We start from the raw sequence: 23874 nt of genomic DNA, 5'->3' as shown, positions 1-23874 counted from the left end.
AGCTGCTGTAAACTCACACTCATTTATTAGTGGGATCCTCCCGAAGTCTCGATTGTGAAAGGATTCTCCAGTCCGGTGGTCATTTGTTCGGTGTTGGAGGGCCACCAACCGGCTGTAAGCTCATTGGCGCGGCACGGATCAAGCGGAGCCGATCAAAGGCCGCGTCCAGTGAGAGACCGCGCGGAACCAAGAGCCGGTCCGGTCCGGGGGCGCTTCAGGTGTACACACTTTGACCCGTGTTTTATTGGCCTAGTTTCCGGTAGGTGTTAGATAGCTGACCGACAGCGGAAGAGCGGATTAGAATATGTGTGAGGACATCGATCGTCGGAGGCGATCGGAAGGTAATGTCACAAAAGATTTGAGATGGATGGTGACTTTAATTAGCTCAATTTTTTAGAAGGATAAGAACTTTATCAAGGGATGTTGAAGAAATTGATTCTAAAGATTTTATACATGATTTCACTCATTTTTAAAACATTCCCAGATCTTTAATTTAGATAGGACCTGGTTGATTTTCTGACTCTTGATACAGAGTCTTCAATTTTGCCTTAATGCAAGTGTAAAGCACCACCAGACTGTTCCGATGCTGAGGCTATAAAATTGTGAATCGAAGCAGTTAATTTAAAATCACTTCTTGTATGATTTTTTAATATTTTAATTTTCGTGCAGCGTAAAACTGGGAAACTTATTCCAAGCTAACTAATAACCATTCTTTTGAATCTTTGATTTTTGCCGTAGGTTGATTTTTTGCCTTAAGCAAATAAAACAATTACTCATTAAATAGGGTAGTAATCAAGATTGTTCTAGTCATCAGTCTCATTTTTATAATAATTCGGATTAAAAGTAGCAGGGCTCTTGCTCTTGGACATTTTTGGCTGTGTGCAAATGTCCTCAAAATGTGTCCTTAAATTTAGGACTCCCTCACCTGCTAATTCTTCTTCTTCTTCTTCTTCTTTGGCACTACAACCGCTGTGCGGTCTTGGCCTGCACCAGAGACAATTGTTAATGTCAATTATCCCTGGTGCTATCTGTAACAGTTCGTTTTTACGGGCGGGGTTGTTGGTCCCGCGCCAACCCCCTCTGTCAGCGCCGGTATTGGGAATCGAAACCATGGCCGGTTGAGTGACAACCGATCCCGGGATTCGAACCCTGGTCAGCTGCGCTGACAGCGAAGAGCGTTACCGACTACTCTATCAGCGGGGGCACCTGCTAATTATCAACTGTTAATTATCCGTTAATTTTACTTTTACGTTGTATATGTGTTCTATTTGAGATCAATTGAAAGAAACATTGAAGCTATGTATGGTGACCCTAAAGACATCAATTAAATTTTGTGAAAGTATTTAAGTTGGCATACTTTTTCAAACTGAAGCCCATCGAAATGGTATTAAAACTATGAGAGGCCCCTGAAGATGCTCAAATAACATACCAACGTAGCGCAGCTCGGAAATTAAATCAAATATTTTTAATAGGTTTCAGGAGTCTAAGTCATGCCCAGTTAATTATGTGGTACGTGTAAGATCCTAATTTAATGAAACCTAAGCACGACGCACGGCAACAGGTTAGCGCCACAAAATGAGCGGCCAAAGCTTCTTTCCCGTCTTCGTTAATCGAAACCCGCATCCCGGTTCCAAGAGAACCCAGCCCCCGGCCAACGGCACGTCATGTGGTAAATGATCTCACACCCTCGGCTTGGCTCAGCCAGGACAGGAAATTGGTGGCAAAAAACACACAACACCTCCGGACGAAAAATGGGATCACCAAACCACTACTCGGGTTATCCTCGTGAGCGGCGAGCCGAAAAGAGCAAAACTTAATTCCATTACCGGACCCACAAAACCGGAAAACGAATCCGAATCGGATAGGGAAACAGAAAAAAAGCCGTGGCCGATGTAGGGCTCGGGCACGCTGAGACTGATAGGTGAATCGATCCTGTCGTCCTGTCAGGATCATCAATCGAGAACCGCCCCTCGGGGGCTCGGGTCGGGCCCTGACGCTCGGATCTGGATCGCGCACATTGTTTGATTTTGTTGGTTGGCGGCAGGAACAAAGCATCAAGTCCCTGGCTGAGCAGCAGCAGGACTGATCCTGATCAGCCCTAACCTAACACATTTGCTTCTTTTTTTAATTAAAATTCAACTCCCTCGTTTGCTCATTAATAAATGTAATCTAATTTTTTTAATTCATTCAGCGCCGAAAGAACAGGTATTCGCCGGTGCCGGAAGGTGCCCAGAGGTCCTGCCGGTTTACCGCTATTCCGCCGATACTGCAGGTGCCTGTGGCTATTGAAATCTCTCTAGCTCTCTCTCTCTCTCTGTCGGAAAGATTAATGACCGAACGCTTACTCGCCGAATCGCTCGATAACCGACGATCGCGCGGAAGGTGTTGGGTTGTGATAAATTCTCACCCAGACCGGCACAAAACTAAACCATCATCAAAGAGGAGCTTCCACAAGAAGCCTTGTCAAGAAGGCGGTTCTGCTCCGTTTCTTCATCGTTTGACTCGAGAGGACAGAAAGACCTGCTAGCCTCACTCACATACACCGGCAGGATCGCCGGCATCGCCGACATCAAAAAGACACAAATTTGTAGCAAAGCCCTGCGCTCTCTCTAGCCCCCTTTTTATCTGGTGGTACTGTTCGTGTTTTGTACTATTCAGGTCTTTTTTGCTCCTAAATGACAAGTGATTTGTTTGCCCCGCACAGTGGGAACGGTGAAGGTCTTTCGGTTGGCGGCGGTGGCCTCGGGGAAACGAAAACCCGACCAAACATGAAACGAAAATCGTGTTGCCGCCTGCGCCGGCATTTCGGGCTGGGAGGCCCGAACCGGGAGGGCCCGGGAGAGCATGATGGCCAGAAAATGAATCATTTCTTGGGCCTCGGATGTTTTGCGCACTTCATTCTCTCGGGGCGATCTGTTTGACTTTCACACGTCCCTAGAGTGGTGTCGTCCCTAGCTCCTGTGGGAGCTCCACAGCATAATTGTGAACATATCTTGACATTGGCCCACAATCGCCCGCAGGAGTGATCGAATTTTGCGGCAAACGGCACAAACCAGGCAAGGATAGCAGGCGGGTCCTTTTGGCCCGGTGTCCTTTAATCCTGGGTTTGGCCGCAAAAATGGCCCCGCCGAACAATGGCACAATTGACGGTGGATGAAAATATTTTCAATTCGTTGTTGTAATATGTCGCCCTTTTCTTTGTGTTGCCCCGGTGCACTTGACGCATTCTGTCGGTAGTTTTTGAAGGTATGATGACGACGACTTTCCTAGAGAACTTAGGTAAGATATGTCACGGTCTGTGGGACATATAGGTTTGCTAAAAATGGATGATAGTGCAAGTCTATCGACGCATTTTCCAATGTTGAAGAAAGTCTGAAAATATGATGATTTAAGAATAGATATACTAGGACTCAAGCTAATTTGGGGAAATGTTAATACTTCTATAAAATAAAAATGGATGTATGCAGCACGAAGGAAGTGCTGTACCCATTGAACAGTGGTACCCACCGGAACGTAATAATAATTAGACTGAAATTGTGCCTTCCATTTTAATATGGAAATTAACATCTACTACACGCAACAAAATATCACCTTGGGAAATATTATACTAACCCCATGTACCAAAAAAATTGGCGTACGAAAAGCGTATTTAGAATTGGCACATTCAATTGGCAATTATCAACAAAGTTATCTTTTGGTGCGTTATCAGATTACTCTTTATCATTGCTCGTCATTAAATGGACTAAGTTCTGGCATTCTTAAGATGCTATGGGCTACAGGATGGGATGAAGCTCTTGGTTAGGGATGCGTGTTGTTGGTTGGCGAGTGATCGGTGATCGAATAGAATTCGAAGCACCATGCTATTCGGGCTGCTCCAGATTCTCTAGGGACTGCCCATTCGAGTTGGGATTATATAATGAGATTACATTACGAACACACCAAGTGTTCACTACATTTGTGTTTCCGGTCTCGACTTATGACACCGAATTGATAACAATTATGGTTTAGGGAGTAAAACTACATTATGGAACATTTTCTAAAGATTGCCATACAATGTTGGAAAGTCGCTTCCAACATTACGATGAAGCAGTAGAAGCCGAGCATAACATTTATCCGATCCATAAAATTGGCTGGTGCTCGAAGAGTCTATGGAGCATGTGCCAGTAAATATTTTAACGGTTATACTTTAAGCAATCACGTAATTACAGTTGCGTTAACCTAGTGTGTGGTCTCGTAAAACCGGTTTGCTCTTCATGCACCGTTTCGTGGTCGTATTTGGTGCTTCAGTCAGTCCTCATACGGTACCAGCCGGTGAAGCTAACGCCGAACGCATAATTAACCGTGGCTTCAACTCCGAAAGCGCGAGTTGTCGTGGCTACGAACCACGGACCTCCCAGCGCAACGGTATCCTTAACGGTTCCTACGGGCCGCACTTTTCACCATCAACTGCTACATGCACATCACAGGACGTGTCCTTTCTTTCCGCTAGATTTGGTTGCCGAGGACGAGGTTACACCACAAAACCGCCGCCGCCGCCACCGCCGTCGTCGCCATACCGTCTCACGTTACCGTCTAGAACTGGGTCACTGAGCCGGTCGCGCAGCATCGGAAGAACCCGAGAACCCTCGACACCTTCGACACATTCTTCGCTCGGCGGCGTCGCTGTCGGCTGCACATCAAAGGCTTCACACGTTGCCGCCGCGGTTGGAGAAATTGGAAAATGATGTTGTACGACAACCTTTTAATTGTTGTCACTGTTCCCGGGTGGCTTTTCCGTCTTTTTTTTTGTCTTGCCGAGGACGCAGAAGATCATCGTCTCTACGCCGGTGGCGGAGCGGACCGAAGACAGTGAGCATATAGGGCCAGAAAAAGGGCCGCTAGGAATGAGGAATCCTACAAATCATCCCCTCGAAAGCGGAAACCAGAGAGAGAGAGAAACTGTCGCGTCGACAAATTTTCAGAAGACGGGAGCGACGTGAGAAACTGAGCCGACCGCCGTTTAGGGGTTAAGTCGTAGCGGCATCTTCTCGACTCCAGTGGGTCATCCGCAGGGATCGATTGGTCTAATTCTTCGTATCGTAGTTTGCTTTTCTTTTGCCACCACAATGGCCGCCACAATGCGCCGGACAGGACACTGTCGGGACAATGGCGGAATGGCTAGTGTTTGTCAGCAGGGACTGCTACCGGGCGACGGTCGGAGATCAAAACACCGATCGGTATTGATTAATGTCAACTCGAATGTCGCTTTCATGTAAATGGCAGCAAAGTAGAAATAATTTGTTATCCAATTGGGAAAGCCCATATTTGATCAACAGATGGTGTCCTTGTAAAGTTAGAATGTTTATCAACTAAATATAACGATTTATCGCCTGTTTCCTTAAACATCGTAAAGCTGATTTTTTCAGTTTAATATAAGTTACGCCTGTCCACAGTCCACCTGGAATTAGTCAATGAACATTTGAAATTTCCCAAGTTCCGTTAGTTATTGGCCAAACTATTGTTTTGGCAATTCTTGTAACGAGATGAAACAAGATCCCCAAAACATCCACCGAAACCATTCAAACTATTTAGCCCTTGTTTAACGTCTCTTAAGCTGCAACAATCGTTTTTGTTGGCTAATTCTGTTATATTAGTTACACTTTTCTTAGGTTAAACCTCAGGTTTAGCGCAAGTTTCTAAGCCATTGACGACAATACTTTAACGATTGTAACAATAAATTTTCACTGAAAAACATTTTATCTAAAGTAACTGTTCAGTGGCTCGTCCGTCTGGGCTGCACCGATTAATCCGTGTCTAAGCGAAAGACCACAGTTCGAACCCTGATAATTGCACTCAACTTAAGTACAAAACTGTATTAGAAATGGTGCCAAATAATGATAGATCACATAAATAAATAAATAACTGTTTTGTTCAACCATATCAACAATCGAAGATTTGCTTGAGGTAAAATTTCATATTGAATTACTTCAAAGGAACGAATAGCCTTAAAACCAGGATTCATCACGTCTTACAGGGTGGCCAATAAAGTGGCACAATGAATAGTGAAAAATACTTCATTATGAAAAGTATAGGCAGTGCAAACCATCTTTAGAATTACGGAACGATGAGTTCGTATTATCCAGCCGCAATGTTTGATCAATAAATTGGAACGTAATCACCAAGAAGCTTCGCGGTGTGCTTTCGCAACCATGCCATGCTTCTTCCTCCGTAAATTTAATTCCATTTTAATTCCTTACCGTTTATGTAAGTGCTTTCAATACTTTTTTGGATAAATCCTCGTAACCACGGTAGACAGCGTATCAACCACTTTGTGTATAACTCTGGAAAAGCCGGCAGAGGCAGCAATTGTCGAGCTTTTCTTGAGCTGTGCATTCGAACAGGGCTATAAAAACAAAACCCCTCTGGAAAGAGTCCCGGAAAGAAACACGAAACAATGCACGCTATGTCGGCAAACACTCCCGATTGTTTGCTGATGATTTGTTTATCCGGCAGCATTCGGAAAAGCACTCTCAGCGGGATTATAACAGTTGACGGGGAGAGCCTTCCTTCCTTTCGCTTCTTCGCACCTGCACCAACCGGACCGGTGCGCAGGCAGCCGGCTAGATGTCCTTGCTCCACGTGTCCTCCGCAAAAACACCTCTCGACCACTGACCGAGCGTGGGCAGCCAACGGGATTTGCTGTGCGAAATGGCAACGTCCTTGACCAGCGCAACCACTGCCCTGCTCTGTGTGCTGAACTTCCGACCTGAAACTACGTCACTTCCGGACGTCCTGCGGCCGCTCGGCAGGTTGCCCTCGGCCGAGCACCTTTCCCCCTCGACTTCTCTAAACTATTGCGAGAAATCAGGAGCTTCCGCCGGCCCGCAAACAATGCGGATCGATTTGTCGTTATGCTAAAATGGACCGCCGGCGTTCATTCAAAAAAGGACAAAGTCAGGACAGTTCCTGTCGGCCGGTTGGTCGTAGGTGCGCAACGGGAGAGCCAGGGCACAAAAGGACGAGCACGACACAGAGGCACATGCTGCATAAATTTCACGCTCCGAATGTCCTGCAACATTGGCCCCGCAGTGCTCGGCTATGAAGGGGACCTTGGCTTTGTGCGTTTCTAACCCTTCAAAAAACGAAGGTGGACTAGAGGTGGTCCGAGCAGGAGCCCTTACATGTTGCCGCCATTTTGCATCAATGAACGGGGCAGCTGGATAAAGTTTGAAAGGCTACACCCGAAAAACAAAAAAAAGTGGCACCGAAAACACAAATGTCAAAACAATTACTCAGCGCACTCAGCTTGGCTTCGCCTGCCAAGATGCGATTCGAGATCTGGGCGGCCACATTCCATTCACCAGTCACCGGAGCACCGGAAAAGCATCAAAGGAGCGTGCGGTTTTGTGGCCCGTTGCGTTACAGTTTCCAAGGGAATTTCGGTGAATCGGAACACATTTACTGGCCGTTCCGAGTTTGATTGAAGTGCAGTGGCTTTGTAGAAAACTCACCGACTGGTTTGAATACGTTGCTTAAGAGTCCTCTTTTAATTACTTCACGTCTTCTGTTACAACAGAGCCCATTTTGATGGGCAAGTGAACCAGCAAATGTTGCCGTTTTCTAGAAAACACAAACAATCACTCTTCAAAAGAATCAGAAAGGATCGAAATACCCCGAACTGCTTGGTTATGGCTAACTTATGGTTACATAAAAGACAGTGTGGTCTGAAATGTTAGAGAACTGTATGTTCTAATTCAGTGAGCTTGAATGTTTACAGGCGTTACGTACCCTGTTGAAATGCGAAAATTGGCAAAGTTTATCAAAAATGTAATGGTCTTTCTACATTTCAATAATGTAATGCTGCTAATCAATTTTCTTATGCTGCTTTCGCAAACAATCTGTTCTTTTTTGGCACTAACGTGTGAATTTCTCTGCAAATCGTACAAAGTAACAGGCAAACCTTGCCTACCTTTCGGCGTAATTAGGAATTTTCAGTTGAATCCGCAACGAATAAAAAATCACAGTCCCGAAACTATACCTAGAGTTTCTGCCATTAAATGAGCTGCTTGTTTTCACATTAACAATACCAATTGTTGCACAGTCCTTTCTATTAAATTTCACTCCGTATTCCAGTGTCAAGCCAAAATCCTTAACGTCAATTTTGCATTGCCCATTTTTGTATCACCACATCAACTTCCCGAACCGAACTCGAAAACGTTATTAAAACGCGAGCCAATGGATTAAGCTTAGCTGTCCGCCCGTGTCGACCCGACGGAAACGTGTGACATTGAGAAACAACAAACGTGGCATAAGCGTTGTTTGCAAAAAAAGGACATCTCAACACTGCTTTATGGCGTTACCAGAACAGCAAAACTGCACTGCCCGTGTGCCCGCAGAACGCGCTGAATCGGCTACGGTGGACTTTAGCCATATCTATTCCGAGCGCCAGAGGACCGTTCGCCGGGACGCCGAAATGTCATCTCACAAATATGAAGCCTCTCATCGGCGCGGCGCATGCTGACGACGGACAGGCCAAACCGGCCGCGCTAGTTTTCGGGGACTACGGATTATCACGGCCTGGCGTGCTGTGATGGCTCTACTTGAAGCGGATCCGATGAAGTCGAATCCAGGGGTCCAGTCGTCGGCCGTCGGATGTCACTTGCCGGCATGTTAGGGTCTCTGACAGCCACAGACACCCGTCAGACGATGCACATACTTGCCGCATCGTGCAGTTGGCTTGCTCGGCTAATTAGGGCAACCATGGCCGGTGGAGCACCACTGATCAAAGTGCCGATTGACCCGCTATTAGTTACCAAGTGTTCAACGGCACCATGCTTTGCTATTTTCACGTTGCACTTGCGTGTTGATGTGTTGTTGTTTGTTTCGTAATCAGTTTAATTGTTTTACTTATTCACTTTCCATGCCATTCCTAACGACTGTGCTTTATTCAATTAAGCTTTTGCTCAGTTTTTGCCATGTTTGCTCAATAATTTTACTCATCTTTTCGTCCGCCCTTTCATCGAGGTTTTGCCCATTCTTTTTTCCTTCCGTTACGATCTACACCCCGATGCCGTGACTTACCGCCCAAAATTCCGTGTATGCTGTAATCCTTCCGTCCATCGTCGTCTTTGCGGCCTCCCTCGATACCGCCACCGCGTAATAGCCGGCTGATCGATGACACGCTGGGCGGATCCGTGACTCCTTCCTGGAAGTAAAGGGGGAAAACACGGAAGGAAAAGTGAAACATTCCAACACATCCAGCCACATTAAAACAATCCCAGCCCAGGAGAATAAGCCATTGTGGAACGCCAGCGAAGCAGGAAGCAGGGGGACCCCGAAAAAAGGGTCCCGAGGCTGCCAGAGTTTGTCAGTCCATTTGGCACGTTCTATTTGGTTCTCATTAAACGGCGTTTTGTCTCTGTTTCAAACGCGTTTCCGCTTTTGTCGGTTTCGTCTACTTTTCCTGTCCCAATGCTGCCTGACTATTGGTTTCTATCCATCCCTCACACGTCAGGTGTTAACATTCGCCGCGCGGTTCCGTTCTACCATTCGCTTTCAACACGTTCATTCCTTTTCTCTCTCTCTCTCTCTCTCTCTCTCTCTCTCTCTCTCGATCTGCTTGGTTGGCGTTTTGGGGGGGAAGGAAAACAGATACGACTCGTAAATTTGTGGGTGCTAAACCTTTTCACAGCTTCTAATTAAATTTTCCCACTTCTATTACACTCACGCGCGGCCTCAAATGGCCGGTCCTCCTCCGGGTTGGGTTTTGTTGTTTCCGTTTTGTGTATCTCTCTCTCTGTGCCGATGATGACCGGTTTTATGAGCTTTATTTGCTCTAGCAGTTAATATCTCATTTCCATCGACTTCCATTGACCGGACCGGACGGCTCCGGTTTGTTGGTTTGATTCCCATTCTTGAGGCGACTTTAAGTTTCTCGTTCTTTTCGCTTTGGCGGAACGCGCCCTTTCCGTTTATTGATACCATAAATTGAGCCATACGAAAATTCTTGAGCACTCTCGCGGATAGTTTGTGTTGTTTGAAGAACTGATTTGCCTTTGACACCTTTTGGGGTGATGTTTGACGGAAGGACTGCTTCTCAATCACACCTAGAGCAGTATCCATTCAAAAACTGCCAAGGTGGGATCCGTTTAGCAACTACTAAAGACCCTTTTGGGAAAACTTTCATCGACGGAACAACTTTCACCGTCGTTAGGCCTTATCGTCGTCGAGCGGGAGAGAAAAAACGTCTTCGAGCCAGGTTTAGCACTCGAAGCAAGGGCTGAAGTGTTAACCGGCACGCGGGCATGCCCATAGCTCCGGAGCACCTGTCACCCCGCAGAGCGGACCCCACAGAATAGTCCACAGCCCGCCCCACTCTGATGGGGTTCTTCACTCCGTGTGTTTTTTTTTCAATTAAATTTCTCACCGAGTCACGTTGATGACCGTCATCACACCGTGCCCGGTTCGCGGTCGCACACCGCACATCGAGGCGAGAACCGAGGCATCGGCATAATCGGGCCGCGGCTCTGGAAAGCCGAAAAATTCAAATCAAATTTTCAGAAACGAAATTGACCGACACTTTTGTGGTCGCCCGCGCGATGTGGTCCCGCCAAAGGCTCGTGCCCGTCGTCGCTGCGCTTTCATCCTTCCGCCCTCCGGGTCGGCCGTTAATTAAATGATGATCATGATAACACCTTCACCGAACCGAGGGGCCTCCGTTCGAAAACAGGCAATCAGATCGGACCGGTTGAGCGGTTTTCCTGGCGGACGAAAATGAAAATGGTGGTCCACGCGGCATTAGATGGGCAAGCGCAACAGAGAGTGAGTGAGGGACAAAACGAATTAAATGAATTTATAAAGGTCCAGCATCCGCTCCAGGTTCAGCAGCTTCAGCCACTTTGTTTCTCTTCGAAAACGGTAACTGTTTCGGCGCTCGGCCCTTGAGCGTTGCGACCCGATGATTGATGAAATCAACAGGTTGTGCTCGGAGGATGCTTGCTTGGTCCAAGGCCGCCAAACAGTGCGACTGGCCAAGTCCAGAAGGATGCATTTCACACGATCCTATAGATTCACGCTTCGATCGAACAAAAGGGCTCAAGATATTTGTAACCTTTTTTAGGTGTTTTCTAATGGGAAACGATGGAAATCTTTGGCTTCGCGGGCAGACAAAAGAAACCCAGACAGGTTGGGCCGGAAATGGAAGGTGTAATGCGTTCGATTGTTTCTTTAGTACTGTGCCGAGTTCTGTTCCGAAATATTATCTGAATAATCTGAGCAACGTTCGTTGGTCTGAACGGTATCGACCTATCATTATTAATAACATACAGACATGCCTTTCAACAGTAGGAAAGTGTAACTTTATATCTCAAGTATTTAATTTTAGGTCAAAGTTGAACAGTTAATTTATTGTCTCCTGTAGGCGAAATATGGGAATATGGAATAAAAATACTACCAAAATCAAATTGATCGAAATGCAAAACAAACAATATTCGGCACAAAAGTTTACTCTTGAAACAAATTGAACAGGAACAAAAAACACACTTTATAGCATTGTGCTTCAGTGTCACTGAAAGTACCCAATGTTGTACCATATGTTTTCGAAGCCCGATCAGGAGGGATTAATTAGCTCGTTTGCTGGAGTTCCCTTCGCTCACCACCATCGACAACCGGTAATTTTCCATTTAGAACCGAGCCTTCGAACGGTGACGGCGAGAAACACTGCCACATCTGCCGATCCCGATGTGGGCCGGGCCGTCATATTTTTCGCCTTTCATGCCGCCAAAAAGTCGAACCGACTTCATTTCATTCGTCAATCATCCGATCCGCCCGATGACGCGGTCCGCTGCTAAAGACTTAATCATACGGTTCGGTTCTGCCGGTTCGGAAGAGGAGAATGATAATTGCTTAATATCTCGGAACGTGGCGGCGTGGCGTGGGCGAGATTGGCCCGGATAAATCCGGGGTGCATCGGTGCAGGTGCAGCTGAGCTGGGGACACTCTGGATTGAGGCACTTTGGGCGCGAACAGCCTTTGGGGAAAAGAAGGAAGCCAGAAGCAAGAAACGGCCTATAAATCCATTGACGTGTGTGAGGAGGGACGCTTTTAGGGACACCCGATGGCAGCAGGTCGAAGAAACAGCTCGAAAGGAGGAGAGTCGGAACGCGTGCCAATCGCGATCAAAGCAGGGATTAGCCTGGCCGAGACAAGGAGAAGGCCTCGTTGGGTTGCAGTAGAACATTGTTTTGAGCTCAACCGAACATTCGCCTCTTTTGAGATTATTCATCAACTATTACACAGAATAATACAGAATATCCATTGCAACAATGATAATACGAATGGATAATGTGTAACTGAACGAGGTCTTATTGCATAACATATCATTGAGTAACATCGCTAAAGGAGATGGTTCTCTGGCCTCGTTGCGGGGACCTCTTAGTAGATTAATTGACCTAACGACGTTCAACACGCACACCGCGCGACCCCCACACACAATGCTGCTCTCGTTCTCGTTTCCTTCCAAAGAATTTGGCCAACACTGGGCCAAAGATGCCCGAATAATTCAAAACGCTTGACACCTCGGATGTGCGATTATTGCAATAAATATCAATTCTGACAGCTCTGGAGGCAGCTCTCTCGGTTCTTCTCAGCGCTGCTTCGTCCAACTACGTCTCCTCCACGCACACAAACGCGAAGTACGGATCTATCCACGTGCCGGATATTGGAGCGCCCGGCAATGTGAGATGCAGTTGTCTGCCCGCGAGGCTTTGAAGTTTCCGCCACGCCACGCCGGTCTTGACATGCGCGTAACACTCTGTTTCTCGCCCCTTGCCGACAAAAGCCCTGTCAGTTGGTCGGTAAATAAAATAACTTTGTTTCGCGACGCCTCATTAATCGAGATCAGCGATCGGACGATACCGACCAATGACCAATGTTCCGATGCCCGATCGGTCGCGTCTCCAAGGGATTGTCACCAAAGCCGAGGGGGTCCAAAATTTAGTTGAGTGATCAATGTACCCCATGGAACGGAGAGTCAGCCTAGAGGAATCGTCCCCGATGTGGGTCCATTGACCTTCCGGGGTAGTAAAGGGGTAAAGGAGCTTAGGACATTTACCTGCCGGTAGCCAACATCGGGCCCCAGGTGACCAGGATGCCTATTATCGCAGTGTTCGTCCGGGCCGGCAGTCTAAAATGAGTAGAAGAGCAGAAAGGAGAACGTTCTATTCCACGATCCGTATGTTTGTTTGTTTGTGTAGGTGAGTTGTTTTCTTAGTTTCCTAAAAGTTTATTGTTATGGGCGTAAACTATTCTTCCCGAGTTCCAGAGATTTCTTTTTCCCCAGCTCACAAATCGTCCAGAACGTCCGCGGGGGCTACCGGCACTCGGGGGCCCGTATCAATGTCGCCCGGGATCGCGCGTGATTGACATGACAGTTGAGAAAATACCTATCTCAGACCCGCTTCAGACTCGGGGGATCAGATCAGGGCACCTTTGGCTCCCATTTTAAACTCGACTCGTTTGATGTCCCCGGCTCGGTGGACGTCAACCGTTCCGTTGACGCTTACTGGTTTCTCTATCGGGGCCCGATCGGGGTGATAGGAAAACAAATTTGCCTTAATCGGATCATAATCGTGGTGTAATTTCTCGCGTCCACGAACCTGCCACTCGATGAGTAGCGAGAAAACTGCCCGCGCTGGAGCTGGCTGGAGGTCAGCGCAGATTATGAAATCGATCGCGCGGACCTGGATCGGCGGGACCATTCACGTTGGAGCAGCGCCAACCCGGTTCGGGGCGATCGTCATCGATTCATTCATTAGCTCCAACCACGTCTCTCGGACCTGAATGGGACCTGTGGGTCCGCCCAGGAATGTTCCCCGGTACGGAAGCCGGCCAAACAAAAAGCCGAGAAGCCAAGAGATTAAAAGAAGTCCCGGAACGGTCGATGGAACCTGCATGCCAATAGCTGCTTCACGATCGAATCGATATGATCGGTCTCGGAATAGGGAAACTAATCTGCTTACCAAGGCGCTGGCATCCCACGACTGCCGACTAGATTTTGGGCGATCAACGAACCACTTATAGCGTCTGTTAGCTGGTCGTTCGCGGTCCGCAGACTACCGGATCAATCGAAGCCAGCCATCACCGCTGGCCGTGCCCAACACCATTAGGTACCTCCCGGGCAACAATTGGGATGTGTACACTCTCAAACAATCCGTGACTAAAGTTCGGCCTCGCTACCGGAATTTTACCGGACCAGACCAGCCTGGGCCATGAGCTGGGACACGCCACAGGCCACTGGAAGTCGTCCCAGGAAGCTGTGGCACCATGGACATTGGTTTGGTTCATTCACCAGCCGGGCGAGATGGGTGCGCCCGTGATGAGTCATGGTAGTAGATTGAACTTCCATTGTTGGTGCGCTTTTCTGGTTGTAAAATAAATGATGTTTACTGCAAACGGCAGTAGCAGACACGGTGGCGTTGTCGCTCGACCGCGATCGATTGATCGAACTGCTTCGATTCGGACTGACTGACGAGGAAAGGTTCGCCTCGCCGAACGTCGGCGCTTGTCGGAGACTCTCCGCGCGTCCGCAATTCTGACGCCTCGGTCGACGTGGGTCCAAGAGTTCATTATTGGGCCTCGGAGCCCTCTTCCTGGTCGGAGCAAGGGGTTGATGAGATTTTTCGTCGTTACCGCCAATGCCGGCTTCGTACATTCCGGACGATCCTCAAGAGATCCTCGCTCCGTTGCTGCTTTTCGGGGCTTCCCCAGCAGCCGGTCCAGGTTTTACAACTATTGAAACCGACCTGCGGACTATTCATCACCGGCGGCCGAAAAGTCATTAGCGGTATCTGGGGATCGAGGGGGCCCCAGAACTGGTGGCGGTGGATTTGTGGTGCACCCGAGCAAATTAACACTCCAAAATGATTCCTAATTTCGGACCCGGCCTGCCTGCCACCCGTACCTCCAGCAGGCATGTAGCGGAAGCCTGAGCCTGAGTTTGATTGAACGAGACGAGTACGTAGCCGCCACCGCCGAAGATGATCCCAACCAGCGAGAATTAGCTGTAAGCGGGGAGCCACTCCAGGTGATGGCCAGCTGGGTGTGCGAGTTGCCGGCTCAGCTCATCAGCTCAGCCCCAGCCGGACCTGAGAAACGTTCGACAAAACCGGGAGCCGGCCAGGGTTTGATCCGGAAAAAATGGATTGAACCACCGTGGGGGCTTTGTTGGGCGCAAAGCGATGGCCGGTGCGGCCATTATCGAGCCTCTTTTCCAAATTCCAACAGGTTGGAATGGTGCCATTTATGCTGCGCACGATATTTAATATCGTGGCGAGGTTGGTACCGACTGGCCGAACGGTGCGAGCGGAGCGAGAGATTGAAAGCTTGGCCCCCAAGTGACGACTTCATTGCGCGGATCTTTTGGCGGATCTTTGGCCTTGGTTCACAGTAGCAGTCTTGGAGTTGTTCAAACAACACCAGAGCACAAACTATTGGTAAAATCAACTTGGGTAGCGGACCTACAAACGATGTCTCAAATACTATACAAAGACGGTCATGACAATGACATTTCCCGGTGACAGTTCTTCGGCTCTAGTGTCTCATTTGCTTAAACAACAGGGGCGAAAGGTCATTTATGGGTGAAGGTGGGCAAAAACGACTCACATTTCGCGATTTATGCGTACATACGGACGAGCAAGGAAAGATAAGCTAATCAAAATTGATCGAACGAGATACTGAAAGGTTCTTTCTAACTCACCATTTGGATTTCTAAACATTACCTTTGTTGCTTGAAATATGTTCTTTTGTTTCGTGAAAAAAGCTAATTTCAAAGCTTACCCGCCATATGAATGAGTATTCGAATGGCCAATTGTTTCCCGGGATCAAATGAAAAATGTGGTGTGGTGTAAAGCATTACATTTTATGCACAAGTGTAACGGAGTTTGTACCGATCTGAAAACTTTACGATTTTTATGATTGTTTATGGGGTGAGCTATGTTTGGCTAAACTTTGTTTCAAATAAGTTAGGATGGTGTAGGATTTTTATACACATTATTAGTTTTGATCGCGTACTTAATGTGCGTCTTGTAATTATGTATCCATAAAACTATCTTTAATCATGCATTTAGATTGAACTACTTTTTTCGGGTTTTTCTCATATTATTAGTTGGAGTTGTTTTAATTGGGTAGATTAACAGAAGTAAATTGTTTTGCTAAAATTCATTTCAAAAGATTTACGCAACGTATCCCTTGTTGGGTTACCTTGGACAACTCACCACTCGGGAAGAACACGTTACAAATCTTATTAGAATTATGAGGCTTACACCAAGTTGTGTGGAAGAGTGTACTTATTGGTAATTCACGTGCCTGATCTTTGGATTTTGCATTTTCAACTGAATTTTATTTGAAAGTCTGCCTGATCGATGCCCAAATATATTACATCTAGTTCAAGTTCGCCATGTTATTTTTATAATTTGAGATTATTATAATTTATATTCATGCAGCAGAAACGGAAACACGATTGGAACGGATTGATCAATCACTGTCAGTTCGAAACGTTATCGTCTTGGTTGAGAAAATTCTTCCTTCGGGAAACTCGTTTAGCTGATTGTAAGTTGCATTGTTGATTGCAAAATTTGGAGCAATCAAAATGAGTATACAAATGGTAAGATATTGATAATAAATTGATAAAATATTGAAAATAACATTAAAAATATCAGATTGATTGCTTGATCAGAGTAATGAAACGGTGATCATCCTCCAATTGGCTCCAGTATAAAACAAATATCCTTATTTGTTTCTCGAGTTCATAAACTCAATAATTAGAAGTAAATTTTATTGACAACACTCTCGTGGTTTTAACCCTAGAGCTGGATCTATTACGTGCAAAGCTTTAGTTTTAATTACGTTCCAATGAGAACAATATACTTATCAATTCAACATATTTAAAAATATATTTAGACATAATTGAATCGTAAATTGGAATCGTAATTAGTTTACAAGTAAAACGATAAAAATAGTTCCAATTGGCAGCAGATCAGTTACAGTAAAGAAGTCGTAGGGATTCACAGATCATTTTCTAATACATCCAAGAGCAGTAGATCTCTTTTCTAGTATGTTTCCAATAAAAGAGGGCCATTACGTAGAGTACGTGGCATGATACCAATTGAAACACCGACTATGGGGTACTTTTTTCGAAAGTATTGAAATATAAATAGATTGGAAAAATCAAACGATAGCAATAGGACCAAATCGGAGTGTATATATGAAAGAAAAAGAATGGCTTCCCCACAGCACACTTTCTGGAGATAATCAATCATCGAACATGAATAGGACCACGAAGGAGGTGAGTTTTTGGGGCCCGCGTGGCGCAGAACGGCCGTGGCAGCTCTCAATAAAAGCACGCCCGATACCCGATATGTTACCTCCCGTCGCCTGCGTGGGGCCACCAGCTCCAGGAACCCTTCCGGAGGTCCCGAGAGCCGATGAAGAGATGATCGTGGTGGGCTGGAGGCGACTTTGTGCAATTACTTGCGCCCTAGTCGTAATTGAAAGCGAGTTCGCTTTCGGTGCGCGGGTTCTCGGTGCTCTCGGTTGCAGCATGACCGTCGCGTTTAACAACCCCACCATCATCATCATCACGATCATTGGCCTGGGCACACACACGTGTGCGGAGAAACTCCGCTCGAAAGACATGTACATCGGGCTAATTATGTCGGAGTGACTGGCAAGTTCGGTTACGGACGCCGGTGGTGCCGACGAAACAATAGATGCTGCCACAATACGAGGTGCGAAGTACGAAGCCAGTAGCACACGGTTCGCGTGGCCGTGGCGATGGAAAAATGAAACCATTTCCTGCCGAGAACAAAATGGAGTAGACATCGACCAAACGCGCGAAGGAAACGCAGCCAACGCATTTGCCAGATCATCGAGCGCCGTCGGAACGTAGCCAAGCCGAGGGGTGTCAAGGTTTTTCTTTCGCCGTTTCCCGCGATGGAGTCGAGAATTCCCGGGGCCAGAATTGGCCAGAAATTATTGACAAACCTATCAAATCCCACCGGCAGCCTCTGGTTTTTCGAGGCTCTTACCAAACGCTCGATAGTTCCGTCGTTGTTGGAGTGTTTGTTGAATAATGTTCCGTTGTGTACGGAAAGCAACGATTGCTTCGCTTTCGATTGAAAAGCCACCCGTGGAGTCGGCAGAAGATCAGGACTCCATCCCGGCCGGGGCTCAGTCCAGAATCAATCTCAACTTCAAACACGCTGCGCCCACCGGGTAGGGCCGAACCCCACCATCACGTACCTTGATCAGCTTCTCGCGGATCTCCCAGCTGAAGATGCCCGGGTTCATCTTCTTCATCTCCTCGATGCGGGCCTCCACTTCCGGCGTGGCCACCTTTGGCTTCGAGCCGCCGATTACGCCGGGACGAATCGAACCGGTTTCCTGGTAGCGGTTGAGGATCTTCGACACACAGCCGTGGGAGACGCGCAGCTGGCGCGAGATGACGCAAGGTCGCACCCCGGACGCGGCCATTTCGACGATTTTCAGCCGAATGTGGTTCGGGAGCGGCCGCCCGTTGATAAACACGCCACCCAGCTGGTTCACACGGCCTTGACCTGCGTTAGTGAGAGAAAGAGAGAGAGAACCACTTAGAGAGTTACCATTTATGTTTCGAGTTAGCCGCAACCTGAGTTGACGACGAAAGGCACAAAGTCAAGGATTGCTTAGAAGCATACAGAGAAATAATAACTATCGTCCCATTATGCATACAACAAAGAGCGACAATTGTAGTGCTAATTCTATGTTAGAGTTGTTAAAATTAATAGTTGGATTTGAACGATTAGATAACAAACGAGGAAAGCAAACGAAAAGCATGTAAAACATGAAAAATGAAAGGAACAATCCAATCAAAAGAAAACAATTAATTAAAATAAAAACATTCAAAGAATAAGTAAACAGACATTCCAAAGTACAGTAGACAACCACTAGATATCCAAATCTGTGAACAACAAACGATACTGTGACTAAGGACAGCACTAACGAGTAGTAAATAAGATTATATTTAGTAGCCATCCATAGAGCCACACCTATCTAACAATTACGTAAACAGAGTGTGACCAGAAGGTGCCTTCATGTCGTTTCGTCAACAGTTGTGTGTTACTAAAACCAGGTTTGTTACTAAAACTGGATGTCTTTCTAGCCGAGGGCGAGATGAGCAAATGCGAGATCTCAAAAAATTCTAGTCACGTATCGCGGCTCGCGAACCAAAACGATCACCGGTCGAAGAACCGTGTGGTATAACGTGCCTGTCCATGTTTCGGATCGGAGGCCTTTTTGAGTAATTAGCATCAGGTGGTTCATGATAAGGCGGCGTCGAAGCACCTGTGTTACGTGACCAGCCGGGCGACAGTGACAGTATCTGTCGTGTGGAAAAGCTCATCCCCCAAATGCCTAGATTAAACGCTAGTGCACTTGTAACTATTGCTTTTTGTCGATTTGATTTAAACCAACTATATCCTATTAAATATTATTAAACGATCCGCCTTATCTTTGATTGACTATATTTATGATGAAATAAAAATTACAATGTTTGCCTTCAGTCATTCCTATCGATACATTTTAACTTATTACTCAATGTGTAGATCTTTCCATATTCTTTGTTTATTTTAGGATACCTATGACAAACTGGGCTTAGCCATGGCAATGGTTCCATTATTTTTTCGTTGATTACTTATGAACAAAAGTAGCTTTTAACATTAGTTGATGTATAATTAATTCGGTAGTTAATTAGTTAATAAAATTAAACGGAAAGCACAAGCCATCCTCAGGCGGATGATGATTTAATCACTCCGTTTGGAAATAAACTGAAGAGGGAACAATGTGCACTAACGCATACATTTCAAAACCCGAAACATCATCTCCCGGCGGGAACAGTTGTTTGGATCCGACGCAACAACCCACAACATAAAAGCTCAAAACCATTAGCAGCCACCAACGCGTGCGTGCATCGGTGCATAATTTTCAGCTGTCTTTACGCCCGTCGTGAAGAAAATGAGAAAATCCCCCGCCGCCCGAGAACGAGAAGTGCCGATGGCAATGTGCGGCCATTGTGGCCAGCCATCGGATCGCGATGCCCATCAGCCGAGAGGGCAGCGGTGTGAGTGTCAGTCGGTCGGAGTTGAGATCCGGATCCGATATTCCGGGAGCTACCGATTGAAAGGGCCATCACTGGGCCGTCGATCGGATCGACGGACCGGCGGCCAAGGAAAACATCTGGCCGGAGCGTGAAAAATTCCGATTTTCCGGTTTTCCATTTCTTCTCGCCCCCGTCTCCGTGTGTGATGGAGGTGGTCCGGGGCGTCGGGGCTCTATTCGTCGGAATTCAGGTATGGCTAATTTGTGGACCATATGCTGTTCGACGTGGCGTGGCGTGTGGAAGAAGCTGCACCACGGACTGCAGACCGGGGTCCTGGAGGCCATCGACAGGAAGGCGAGAATGTGGCCGGTTAGAGGAATGCAAGGCAGGACGCAAGGATCAGAGCGAGAGAGAGGTGCGCTTGCTTAGCGAGGATCGTCCTCCGTCCGACCGGTACCGTGTCTTCCACGGTTGATTTTCGCTTCGACACTTTCGGCCGGCCGACCTGATGCCATCAGCTGGCACACTGGGCTGGGGGCCGGCACTGAGCCGACAATCGGCCCGCGATTAAGCGTGCGATGTCCATTATGTCCTTCACGATCACCGGTGGATGGTTACGCTTGTCTGCTTAAGACCGAACCCCGGGCACGAACACGGGTTCGATCGGCCGACGACAATGAGTGTGTTACAACCGGCTCCGGATCCTCGGTGTGCGGTGTCTGTATTTTACTATTGTTTTTTTTCTTCCGTCTCTCTTTGTTTTGCCATTCAAATGCTACGTTCTTACGGGTGGTGAAAAATTTGGTGATTTATTTAAATGTATCTCTTCTCTGTGAGGTCTCTACTCGGATAGGTGTGAAGGTGTGATCGTGCGGCATAACGCGCCATTTGGGAAATTTTTATGCTTGCAAGACCCGTTTCTAAACAGCTGGTCGTTTTCCGCACAACATTCCAATGTTGAATGCAGAGTGAAGAACTGGGAAAATGAACTAGAAAGTTGTATTTAGGATTTTTTAAATTACCATCACACCTATGTTTTGGCTGAGTTTAGGTCATTTTATTATCTCTATGAGGTCGGCACTTAATTTTGTTATTTTATTTTTGTCGTTCATTCATAGTCCTAGGTTTACTAGTATTCTGAGACTGTAACTCAAGACTAATTAGAGACAATAACTTATAATACAATCTTTAGATTGTTTCGCAATATTACAGCGTTATAATTGGCAGTAACTTTGTGTCTGTTTTGGAACCGATTCAAGTGTCTTTTCAACTTATGTTTTGTTATTTATTAATAATAAATCATAAAAATAATTTTATTATACGATTTGTGTAATGAGAGATGTTTATCTTCTCCTAGAAATTTATTTTTACTTTATTTTATTTCAAGTATTTATTTCAAATTAATTCCAAAGCGGTCTCTCTTACAGCGACTTAGTCGACTTTTTACGAACTTCAGATCACTCTTTAACTGTTTATTATTATTTTTCAACCCATCTCATTGATACAATAAAAAGAAAAACGGTCGAAATATTCACTTTTTCAAATATTTTCTTTTCGGCTACAAGTCGGTGCTGATTCATTAGCCTTATTTTTCACCTCTTTCTTTTTTCAAAGCAGTTTACTAGCTTCCTTTCCTAATTCTCCTAATTGTCCTTTCTTAATAGAATGCATAATCATAGGAACATTATAATACCAGTAAATGAACCCAAAAAACAACTGATAATTTATTAGGACACAAACAACCTATAAGAAAACATTTCCATGGGAGATTCGTTAATAATTGAATAAGTAAGTTTGCCAATAAGTTCAGCGCGTCGCTTACCTTGGAATGGGTACCCACTGAACAGTGGCCGCATGTTCAGTGAATTCGCACCGGACATATCCATCGCTTGGTAATCTTGGTTCACCCGTTTCACCTTTTACAGTTTTTGCCGTTTGCTTAATTTCTCAATTTCGAACAATCCGATCCGACGGTAAATGGTTCAACGCGTTTGGCGCGTTTGGATTACCTCCTGCAGAAGGACCCCGGGGGAGCGGGCGGGCAAGCGATTGGATTGGACGCCCGGAGGATGCTATTATCGGTACCACAAACAACACACACACTCACACACACTATCACTAGCTGAGCACTATCATTTACAATTGCACGCATCCAGCCCGCTCGCAAGACGAAAAAGGACCCATAAGAAACGTTTGCGGCCTCTCTCCACGGTTGTCACCGAAAAGCGCAGGTTTGGGGATCTGTGGACACTAGCTTCGCGAGTACTTGACACAAACACAAGCCGGTCTTCGTGCGAAATTAATTTCATTAACACAAAATTGGCCACCAACAACCGTGGCCGTGGCGCATAATTAGGAATCACTGTAGACGCCACGGCTCCGCGGGAGCCAGGACCTGACTAATAATGGGGCGGGAACCGCGCCCGATGTTGATGACGATGGTGACGATGATGATGATGATAATCAAGATAATGATACTAATCACTGCGCACACACATGCACGATCGCGATCACACCGACGACGGCGCACGTGACCACCGAGATCACCGAGATCAGGAGGAAGGAAGGAACTGCTGTTCCGGTTTCACTATCACCACACACCACACTGTCCGTCCGGCGGCGTCTGGTGGTCCGGTCCGGTCCGGCGGACTCAGCCGAAAAGCTCCGTCGGCACTGAAGCCGACTCGGGGGGCAGGCGAGAAACCTTGCGCATCGAAGTCTTTCGTTGCATTTTCGCGACGACGGCCCGCGATCCGGTTTTTTGTTGTGCCTGTGCGGTGCTGGTTGGTTGTTGTCCCCGTGGGAGACGACGACGGGACGACGACGATCCGGACAGAGAGACACCGCGGAAACCGACCGCTTGGCGAAAGCCTTCTCAACCAACTGGCCCGGTCGGCGGACAAAACAAAAACATTATTCCGGATTTATTCCGCGGCCGCCGTTGCCGCCACCGCCGATTCCGCGGTGGCCACTCACACTTACACCCCGCGTGTTTGATCGATCGGAGGGAGTTGCTGTCCGCTTCGGTCGCTCTCTCTCTCTCTCTCTCTCTCTGGCGCAGGAACGCCGCCCCAAACGGCATAGCGTGCGCCACACGCCACCCTCTTTCGCGCCCGGACCGGGGTGATCTTGCGTTTCTTTCTCGCTCACAGGCGGCACGGCCGCGGCTTAAAAAGGGGTCCCAAGCGGATCACCCTATCCGCGCCATGCCGACCGGGTGCCATACCGAATCCGAGCGCCGCCGCCAAGGAAAACGCGACGGACCCGCGACGGGAAAAACGGATCGCTTCGATCGTGCGCGTGTGTATGTGTGTGAGGGCCGGAACTAAGGGCAGGAGCCGCAGTAACGGAAACGGAGCGCAACCCAACACACACTGGCACCCTCTCGAGGGGTGGAAATCCCGTCCGGCGGACCGAGGAACCGAGGGGCCGTAGTTCCGGCATAGGGTCGGATTTAATCGAACGGGTACCGATCACCGACAGGGGGTGCAGGGGAAGGGGGATGAAAAGCCAGGGAAAGGGAGGAAAAACTCCGCCTACTTTTCGCCGTCGCTCGGTTAATTCATCAACCAATATGGTGTTGTTGTTGTTGTTGTTGCTCGGTGTGTGGTCGCGGGGACGTGATTCTGTTTCATCGATTCGTCGACGAATGCGCGAGCTGATTCGGCCTCGCGGTTGATCGTGGCGAGCGCGTTGATCGTTCTCGAGTTTTTGACTATTTTTAAACTCCAAGCTACTGAGTTTCAGTTTAAATATTCGCCGAT

General features: G+C 47.2%; 1 protein-coding gene across 1 annotated transcript in view; it reads right to left on the bottom strand.

The window, feature by feature from the left end:
* Window positions 1-21996, bottom strand: part of LOC131205769 (protein gooseberry-neuro) — a 29043-nt gene extending 7047 nt beyond the window's left edge. The window contains exons 1-4 of the mRNA XM_058198019.1: window positions 21933-21996; window positions 18277-18590; window positions 13091-13162; window positions 9061-9184 (exon numbers count right to left, since the gene is read on the bottom strand). Coding sequence (XP_058054002.1) covers window positions 9061-9184; window positions 13091-13162; window positions 18277-18590; window positions 21933-21996 — 574 coding nt within the window. The remainder of the gene's footprint in view (window positions 1-9060; window positions 9185-13090; window positions 13163-18276; window positions 18591-21932) is intronic.
* Window positions 21997-23874: the final 1878 nt, after the last annotated feature.

This window comes from Anopheles bellator, chromosome 1, assembly GCF_943735745.2.
Source record: "Anopheles bellator chromosome 1, idAnoBellAS_SP24_06.2, whole genome shotgun sequence".
NCBI lineage: Eukaryota > Metazoa > Arthropoda > Insecta > Diptera > Culicidae > Anopheles > Anopheles bellator.
The sequence above is the reverse complement of the archived record's forward strand: the minus strand, read 5'-3'. Positions and strand labels throughout refer to the sequence as shown.